This window comes from Solanum dulcamara, chromosome 12, assembly GCF_947179165.1.
Source record: "Solanum dulcamara chromosome 12, daSolDulc1.2, whole genome shotgun sequence".
In the NCBI taxonomy this organism is placed as follows: domain Eukaryota; kingdom Viridiplantae; phylum Streptophyta; class Magnoliopsida; order Solanales; family Solanaceae; genus Solanum; species Solanum dulcamara.
The window spans coordinates 46,369,069-46,379,512 of NC_077248.1; the positions used below are offsets into that span (position 1 = coordinate 46,369,069).

The following is a 10,444-nucleotide window of genomic DNA, read 5'->3' on the forward strand; positions in this document are numbered from 1 at the left end:
AATTACCCTCATTATAAATAAAACGAAAAAGAATCAAAAATGTCCTTAAACTATGTGAAATGAACAAAAATGTTCTCCGTTTATAATTTGGTTCAAAATTGTCATTGCCGTCAATACTTTGGTTAAAAAAGTCCCTATTGTTACGAAATGTATCAAAAATGTCCTTTTTCGAATAAATATTTTATTTCTTTTTATCTTAAACACATCTTGTTCCGAATAAAAAATTAATTTTAAAAAACTCTATTCTTGTTTTTTCTTTTAAAACTACTTTAATTAATAAAATGTAGGAAATAATTTTTTTCTTCTTAATCTCATTTTATGAATTAAAATAGAATTATTTTATGTATCCTTTTAACTGATAATAGCATATATATATATGATCATAAACTCATCATTAATTTTTATTTAGATAACGATAAAAAATAATGATAATAAAATAAGAAATATTTTTGTATTATAATTTTTTTTGGATTGAAGTAAGATAAATATTTGCTAATAGAAAAATATTAGTAGGAAATTTATGCATTCAAAAAGAAAATAAATATTATATATTTATTTGAAAAGTGGGCATTTTTTGACCCATTAAGTAACAAAAGGGGGATTTTTGGACCAAAGTATTAACGGCAAGGATATTTTTGGACCAAACGATAAACAGAGGGCTTTTTTGTTCATTTCACATAGTTTAAGGGCATTTTTGATCCTTTTCTGTAAGTAAAATCAACAGAATTCCACGCTCACAGGAACGAGTGACAGCCTCAACTAATAGATTGACGCTCAAGTGACGGGCTGTCGCTTCTGACAAACTGCAACATCTCTGATAAAATGATTATAACATTTTACTCTGCATTCAAATTTACGAATGGTTGGTGGAGTTGGAAAGAAGTCTCAAAAACCTTTAATTGGATAGGTAATGAGACACATAACTCAACATATTCTAAGAGATATGATCGTTGAAACTTGACCCAAATAACAATTCATACCAAAACTCAATTGGTAAAGAATCTTTCAACTCAACTTTGTGTTGGAGGATTCATATGACCTTAATTCATCTCCAAAACTCTCCCCACACTAAAAAATTATCCTATAAAATATGCACAATTAGGAATCATCTAGTTCAGACCTATACGCATACGAAAAATAATTTGGGTCTTAAATAAATTTTTGGGGTTTACACTTTACAATAAATAAAATTGGCATTTACTATTTTCCTCAAATAATTATCATTCTAATATTTAAGACTTTGAAATTAATTAATTTTTAACAATTAAATCTTTTATTTATTTGTAAGATTTGAGAACTCCTAATGCTTTCAATCTTCCAATTTTAGAAGTCCTTTTATAACACTTCTAAATTATAAAATTCTTTCCCGTTTTAGGAGTTCTTTTTTTTTTAGGTTAGGGGTATTTTTTTAATTATAGCATTATGGGAACAAAATTGCCATAGGCTAAAAAGGAAAACAAAAGAAGAGAATAAGTACGAAACTCCTCATGAATAATATTGCAACAAAGAGTCAAAAGAGTGTTCGAAGTTTTATTTATGAAAACAAAAAAACGGAAGAAAAAGAAGGAGTGGGTTGGGGGGGGGTAATGAAGAGTGAAAAAGTGTTTAAAGTTTTCGTTTGAAAAAAAAAAAAGGAAAGAGAAGGAGAGATCAATTGGAAAACTCCTTTAATTATTCAACAAAGGGAATTTTGATTCATATCCCAAGTTGCTGGGGAAGTCTAGGTTAAAAGGGAAATAATAAGATCAAATGTGTATAAAATTTATTATTATTTAATTTACATATTAAAGAGTATGAAATAAGACAGTTAATACCCGTAATATTTACACGTGATTATTTTTCAATTTGAAATTTATAAAAAAATTCTAAATTTTTATATTTTTATACAAAACATTTGTTAAATATTATATTTTTAAAAAATCTTTTTTCTATTACTATGGTCTATGGTGTCATAATTTTGTATGTGATAACAAATATGATAGCTAATAGATCTTTCAACTAATTGAAATACTCTAAATATATACATAGAAATAGAGTTCTAATAAATATTTACTTCGTTCTACCAATTTAGCTGCAAACACTTTTAGACATATTTTGGCAGCATAATAATACCTTATATGAAAGTGGAGTTTGAAAAAAATATCTAGATATTGATTTAGTGGAAAAATTATGGTGTTGTTATCCTTCTGCTAGATGACTTTAAGTTTTCTTTCATAGCAACTTTCAGGTACTATCATCCTTTTTTTCATTGTTAATTTGTTACAAAGAGTTGTGCTATATTGTTATGTCATCTATTATATAGTTTATTTTTCCTTTAACTCATTATTTATAGTGTGTTTTCATGTAGTAATACAACATAATTTTAACTTTTGATATCAATGCTGAAATTTTGTTCAATAAATTTAATTTTGCCCTTAATTATTAGTGTGATGGTGAGTTATCATATTCTTCTTTAAGTACACTATTTATCTAAATAAATTATGTCATATTATTTAAAGCTTTGTACTTAATATAACATTTAAACAATAATTAGTTCTTTTTATATTAATTTATTGTTAATTAATGCAATACACACATCAAATCACGTACTCTTAACTAGTTTTAAAAAATTTAGTTACAATAAATTCAAAATAAGAGAGGTACATGTATTATTCGAAACCACAAGAGAGATGAGTTTATAAGATTAACCTAAAAAAAGGTCTCTAAAATTACTCTTTTTTTAATTGATTTGATTCGAATTCAATTTGGATAGTCTTTTAACCAAACCATGAACACCCGTATACCGGATACCTACACATACCAGGGGTAAACTATAAATCTCATTCTCATTGTAAATGCACTTTGTTTGTTGATCTTCAATACCATAACTTATGGTCCACAAGATATTCCTCCTCAGACCAGCCAACCATGTCCGATAGTCTAAGATCATCTCCACTCTATTTCTGTTTTACTTTCTATTTTTTTATATTTGGAGAGTAAAATAGAAAATAATTTCTCCAACCATCCTCTATTTCATTCTCTATTCACCATTTATAGAAAGGTTGAAGAACTACTATTTATCCTCTCTATTTCACTCTTTGATTTTTTTTTATACTATTAACAATCAACATATCATAAAATCATATAAGACCATTAATTAAATCTCTAATATTCGTAGTTATTTTTAATGTAATATAACATTTTAAAAAATATATATTATTTAAGAGGGCTAGTCGGCTATAGAAGTGTGTTCAGCAGTGACACTCGTGGCTCTGGATTTATGCACCGGGCTTTTCTGAGTATGCTTTTCAACTTATCTTTACTACTTTTCCAACAAGTTTATCTGACAATTTCTCCAATTTCGTGATGTGCACAATATAGTAGGATCTCCATGCCTATTTATATAACGATAGCAGAAACTGCCAAAAAAGGTAACTATGTGCTAGAAATATGTGGATGTGAGTGTATCAGGTCAGCTCAGTTGAACTTTGTAATCACACATTCTTGTTTGGCATTAGATGGTTCCAGAAATTACATGGGTGTTACAAATGTACCCCTATTTATATCCCTGTTCTTTCTTTGAATCCACCTTGGGTAAACCATCCCCCTTTTTCTTTCTTAATGTTATCCTCTGTGCTTTTGGTGAGCTGAGATTCTTCATGGGCCAGTTTTATCTTTGACAGGGAACAGGGAATTTGCACTCTTAGTCCCTCAGATATTGACATATTCTAATTTTGGTCCTTGTGATAATATGACTAAGCATATTTAACATTCAATTAATACGTGTCCTTCTGGCCCTTCCATATAGGGAATATGGTACATTTACACTATTTTAAGAACATATTACCCTCATAATACATGGATATTAAATTATGCAATAGTTAACATAACTCTTTGTCCCTCAAATATTGACATATTCTGATTTTGGTCCTTGTGATCGGCTCATTTGTCTATTAACGTTTGATTTCTGCATTTGATTACTACTTACATTTGTTGGACCGGTTTACTTTGGGTATCCTATTTATCTATAGTAGTTAATGCTCCTTTCTTTCCGGTCTTTCCTACCCTGACTTTCTCGCTCTCATTATTCATATTTTTATAATGTTTTTGATATGCTTGGCTCTACTGACCTATGTCTTATTTTTCTTATTTTTCTGCTCTTGTTCTTCTCTCTTAAGCCGAGGGTCTTTCGAAAACAGCCGCCCTACCTTTCAAGGTGGGGGTTAGGTTTGCGTACACTCTACCCTCCCCAGACCCCACATGGTGGAATTATACTGGGCTTGTTGTTGTTGTTGTTGTAATGTATACTACTTTCATCTCGAATTAATAATATTTTAAATTATTTTAAAAAAAAATGTGTTACTTTAAATATATAATTTAAAATGACTAATATTATTTTTCACTACGAAAAAAAAGACAGTTCGATGCACTAAAGCTCCCGCTATGCACATGGTCCAAGGAAGGGCCTGACCACAAGGGTTTATTGTATGCAGCCTTACCTTGCATTTCTACCAGAGGCTGTTTTCAAGGCTTGAACTCGTAACCTCTTGGTCACATGGCAGCAACTTTACCAGTTACTTCAAGACTCCCCTTCTATTTTTCACTATGAAGAATGCGCAAAATTATTTAGAAACAAAAAAACTAAGGACAAAAATACTCATCATAAACTCCGTAATGTATTAATAGAGCATTTATAAGAGCAACGTAATAATTTTGAAAGTTGAGTATTATCCTAATGTTTATATAACATAAAATTTGAATTTAAAATAAAAAATAATAATAAAATATCTAAATTTTGAATCAATATATTTGTCCATGGACTTCTATAATATCCTTGCATTGTACGGGTACGAAATACATAGATTAATCATGCACTTAATTTGTGTATTCATATTTGTATTTTATAGTAATTTATTTAATAATCTCTCCATTTTAATTTATTTGTCCTATTTTAATTTTTCACGATATTTAAGAAAATAAAAGACTTTTTGAATCTTGTGATTTTAAAATCAAACATATGTCAAATATACAAAAAGTATCTTTTAATTTTGTGTCTTAAACATATCACGTAAAAAAATTAAAACTAAAATGTTACTAACAAGGTAAAATAATCAAAATAAAATTTTGCCTTTATAATAGTTCAACGGAATACATTGTAAAACTAAAAGTGTAGCTTATCATATTCGTTAGCTATATATATACATTATTTTGATATCATAACAAAAAAGTTGTGTACTAATAATATTAATTTAATGTACTCAAATAAATAAGATAATAACTTTTTATAATTAATTTTTAAAAATATTAAAAAATAAATAATAAATAATGTGACACGTCATCTCATTAGGAAAGGAGTATATTTTAAAAAAATAGAAATAGTTAGATGATATTGTGGTCCTAAAATAAACAAAAGTAATATTATAGGACAATTTCCAAAATATGAGTGACTATATAAAGAATTCTACTTGAGAGTAAAATAGAGAATAGGGTTGAAGGCCTAAGGAGTTTGAAAATAAGGAACTACGAGAAATTCCAGTACTATGCATGCTTTAACCCCATTAAATTTAGGCATTTTATTCAAACTTTTGAACAAGTTAGTTTTGCTAAAGCTTACAAACAAGATTATTTACAAGATGAAGTAGATTCTAGAACCCCTAAGAGAGTCCAGAGCATAAGCATGCTGGACACGGAGTAGCAATAACATTCATTTGTGGCTTTAAATAAATGTATCAGGGCCACTATTATAATCAGGTCTTTTTACAAGATGAAAGATTAGGGACAACCCCTAATTCTACTGGCGAAAAGGAAAATAAAGTAGGCATAATATATCCAGAACAAAGTCAATTGCGGTTAATTTCTTTTAGTATCCATCCTAATCATCTATTCACATGCCAATTTGGTGTCAAAGCTGCTCAAGCATATAGCAAAAGCCTGAACCGCAGATAGGGGATACCTGTAATCCATAGTAAACATATCTTTCCCTATCTTGCCAAATTGCAGGATGACTTTGTCATGATCTGATTGACTTGACCGAGAGGTTGTCGGTCCCAAAGCAGGTGGTTGGTTGGCTGCTATCAACTGAAAATTCTTTACAGATGCAACTGTCACCCGTCCTCGAAAATTTAGGCACCAACATTGCAGTTGTTCATGCCAACGCGGTGACTTGTTCTTTAGAACCAAGGGTCTCACCTTACTATCATCTTCCGCACTGGATGATGCTCTAACAATATCGGAAAACCGTGAGCTACTGAACTCAGCAGAATGATTGAGTAACTTTGAGAAAGAGATACTCCGGAATGAATCCTCAAGGGACCTTGGGAGAAGCTCCGGTTGTCCAGGCACTGAGCCACCCACATCAACTGCTGAGGAAGGAATCGAGTGCATGACACAGTGCATTTTCCGTGGACCCCGTGTTCCAAGAACATTTAGCTCGTATTTGATCTGGGCTATGCTGTAGCTTCCAGTTGGGACTTTAGGAGAGACTTTCTTGGAATAGAATCTGCGGCTTGTGCGGCCTGGAGGCGGGATGTTTGCAGAGGTGTATGGAGGCTGTGTGTCATATATAACGAATTTTGTACCCAGAAAATTTGACCTGCAATAAACAGCAGTATTATATACATCTCAAAACACGTTCTCATTAATCATAAATACTTGAAAAACATCAACTTCACACTCCAGTAAGTGCATATAAGCACTACAAAGCTGCGTTAGATGAAATATAAATCACATAATCCGTTATTTAGAGCAGTTCAGCAGACATCGCTGTATCACTCAAGCCTACAGCAGAAGGCAACATTTATAGTCAGATTATGCACTAAATTCACATTTCTTGTCTTTCTACTTTAAGGGAACTTAATTTTTTCTGTCTTATAGAAATTCCTCGGCTCCTTTTTTTGTGGATAATCTAGTTTCCTGCACGTCCTCTTTTTTTTTTTAATACCCACAGGCATATTTAGCTAGCATAACTTTCAGCCTAATCTACATCAGCATCAGCCATTCTCAAATGGACTTCCTCTGGCTGAAGAGAATGGAGAGAGGATCCTGTACTGGATGGAATACATCAGTATCAGCCATCCTTAAGGAAGAACAAATTGTACTAGATTGAATAGAATGGAGAGAGGATCTTATACCCTAGACCAATGATATGTAATACCTGACAGAACTTGAGACCAAAGTTTGTCTAAGACATCTGGGATGTTATGGTATCAGGTACACTCTCCCCCCACCCCCTACCCCAGCTGGACATAACTTCTTGTGTTCCTGATGTATGTACTAATGCACTAATTAAGGTAATACTAATTTCAAGCATTTTAAAATGCTCGTGCTTAGTATTTGATGCAAGGCTAACTTGGGAGAAAGGTTTTCTCTTTGAGAAGTTTAAGGGGTAAAGAATGTCTTCATTTTACATTAGTATTTCGTGAAACATCTCACAAGAAACATACAGGATAAAAGAAAATAAATAGCTCCTCTGCTTTACCTTAATTTTCCAATGTAAGTGTTGCTAGATCGTGAGATGTTTTCTGCATCCATTGAGACAACATACTCCGTGCAAGTAGTCCGCCTTGTTCTCTTTGCAGAGAGAAGGAATTTTCCATTTTCAACTATTAAAGCTACAAATGAAGCAGAATTTTTTTAACAAACTCTGGAAAACTTTGTATGCAACAAAGCAAAAAAATCTCAAATTGCAACTGGAAATATAAGTACTTAGGAAATCACACATCGCAGTCCGCCCTAGAAAAGTCTTAGTAACATGAGTTTTTCTTTTTGGGTCTTCCTTTTCAGGGGAGGTGGGGAGGAAGGGAGATTACAGCTAACGAGAGAATAGTGAAAAAGGCATTAATGCCATCATTTGACTACATGTTTCTGAATCGCCATTACCTTTTATGCCTCATCTATGCTTGGAAGATATCATAAACTAACAAGACATCAACCCCCTATCAGCCCCACAATAGCAAAATTACAAAGAATTCTTACCAGGACTGAGACACAAGAAAAGATGGTAAGTCAAATTAGATTTATCCCTCTTGATGAAGCATTGAATCATTCCATCACGAGGCCCAGGCTGAATAAAAGAAATAAACAAACTCGTCAATTCTCCTCCAAAAGATTACCGTTAGTAAATACTCTTCTCCACTATGTAAGGTGGGCTTCCTTACCTGCTTTAACGATATTGGAAAAGTAAGCTTTCCACAAACTTCAGGACTTCTAACAATTTCCTGGCACATAGTCCTCCATGACCTGCAAACTGAAGCACATGCTACGACATGCTTACGGGCAGGCCATGAGTTCTCGCTCTCTTCTAATCTTCTGATTACATCAAAAAGTAGTTCGGGTGGGAGATTAGCCCAACAACTGTTCTGGTTAACAGGTGGCTGGTCACTTAAGTCATGAAATGAACCGTGTGATTTACCCCTTTGATGTCCAGAGAGCCTTACTTCAAAGCTTCTCCTGGATAAGCTGCCAAAACTATCTCTTACATCTCGAACTATACTGCGGAACGACATCTAATAGCAAAACTATAGACAGATGCCCAAACACCAGAATAAATGGTAGTTCTCCCTCCCTCTCTCTCTCTCTCTCTCTCTCTTCCCTTCCTTAAAATATAAAGCTTTTCCAGTTAGCAGAAGCAAACTTGTCAAAGGACACAGCTGCAAAAGAGCAATAACTAAATCATGTTTCACTATAGAATAAGTTGCTAAGAAGAAAAGCAAAGAGAGAGAAGCACGAAAGGCATATAAAGACAAAAGAAAAAGGAAAGAGAGTAGAAAAAGGAAACCTTCACAAGGATACCAAAGTACAGTTATTCACATGAGATTTATCAGATACAACTTTTTAAGATTCTTAAAGTGATGCTAGTTGTCTCACTTAGATGCAAGACAAGAACTGATGGGACATATGAAAGATAACTGCTTTTCTGATGTAGCATTGTTTCAGCAATTCCAGCACATAGCCAAGAAGCCAACAAAAATAAATCATGTAAACTTACTAATGTTTGACAACACACCACAGGCACTAGAAGGAAAAACAAGCAATCTCCATCAAGGTTCTAGTTAGAAAGAATAATTCAACTACTTGTTGGGATATCAGAAATTGTTCCGATTTAAATCTATGCAAAACAAAGAGAACAGATAAAAAACTGTTTTTGCATAGAATCTTAAAGTTGATTCACAACTTGTTAAGCTACAAATATCATGTAAAATTCCAATAAGCAGTTGGAACAACTAGCTGAATCTAAGGAAATACGGATAGTCTTGCAAGTACCAGGGAAAAAAATACCCTTTCTTTAAAGGTCGAGCTTTGTAAAGTTGTTATCGATCCTCTTATAATTTCCCTAGCCTAGTGATATGGAACCTCGAAGCCATCGCCAAGCTCTTACTGGTTCATTTTCATTTTCCAGTCAGAGAAGAGTTCTATTTATTTTTATTAACAAACAACTTGTGATTTTTGCAGTGCAACTCCAATCTCTTCCCCTGGCACATTTATGAATCAAAAGATTAGGTCTAAAATTTTCAGTCTACACACCATAGATTCATGAGATTTACTACTTAAACATATAATAACCAAACTGATACAAATCTATCAAGAGGAAGCCTGATTAGAACAAACCTGTTAAAAGAGTTATAAGCTAATTTTGGCACTCCTGCAGAAACCAAGAGAATAACTTTCTCTACAAAAATAAATAAATCCATAAAGACACAAACATTATAGTACCAGTTAATATCAAATTAAGGAACAAAACCAGAAGATGCGAAGCCTAGAGCAAATTTTAGAAAAGGGATCCAGAAAAAAACTGGCATAAATAAAAGCCTAAAACCCAAGAGTTCCTACACATTTTGAATACAGAAAGGCTAAAAATTGAAAGATGACACAAATAAAGATAGCCTAAAAGACAAGATCTGATGGTTAAAAACAAGAATCAGAATCAGAATCAGAGATCTGTGCCTTAGAAAGAAGAACTATTATCAAAATTCAGAGATCTTTAGCAAAGACAGAAGAAGTAAATCATTAAAAAGGAAAAGTGGGTCAACCTCCAAGAAACGCTTGTCTTTCGATTTGGAATGCTGTAACTTCAAAAGAGAGAGAGAAGAAGAAGACAAAGTAAACAAAATAAAAGTTGTATGCATACTTTTCAGTGGAGTTGTGTATTGTTTAATGGTGGTATATACAGTAGTTGAATAGTACAAATAGTATTAAATTGGTCACTACGTGAGCAGAATACAGCAACTACCATGGAAATAAAAAATGCACCTTTTGACTTTTTGGTTTCTCAGTTTGGACAACTCTATCATCTTTTATTTTTGTGAGAAATACTACATCACTTCATTTTTGATGAAATTTAGAAAGTCCACCAAAATTTTTGATTATTTTTTTTATTAATATTTTAAGTTGTTAATTTTTTAAAGATTTTTAATTGTTAATTATTGTGATTTAGAGTATATTTTTACGTAATTTTTAAATAATATAT

General features: G+C 32.2%; 1 protein-coding gene across 5 annotated transcripts; it reads right to left on the reverse strand.

Moving 5' to 3' along the window:
* Positions 1 to 5,629: 5,629 nt before the first annotated feature.
* On the reverse strand, positions 5,630 to 10,129 carry LOC129876085 (tubby-like F-box protein 8). Of its 5 annotated transcripts, XM_055951391.1 has the most exons (7): positions 10,008 to 10,129; positions 9,586 to 9,646; positions 9,256 to 9,449; positions 8,136 to 8,627; positions 7,954 to 8,041; positions 7,457 to 7,589; positions 5,630 to 6,571 (listed from the first exon to the last, which is right to left on the reverse strand). In XM_055951391.1, the coding sequence occupies exons 4-7, from the start codon at positions 8,481 to 8,483 to the stop codon at positions 5,860 to 5,862; spliced, it is 1,281 nt and encodes a 426-aa protein (XP_055807366.1). In that variant the 5' UTR covers positions 8,484 to 8,627; positions 9,256 to 9,449; positions 9,586 to 9,646; positions 10,008 to 10,129; the 3' UTR covers positions 5,630 to 5,859. The 5 variants fall into 5 exon arrangements, with proteins under 5 accessions (XP_055807366.1, XP_055807367.1, XP_055807369.1 ...); XM_055951392.1 differs by lacking the exon at positions 9,256 to 9,449; XM_055951394.1 differs by lacking the exon at positions 9,586 to 9,646 and having other exon boundaries at positions 10,008 to 10,111.
* Positions 10,130 to 10,444: the final 315 nt, after the last annotated feature.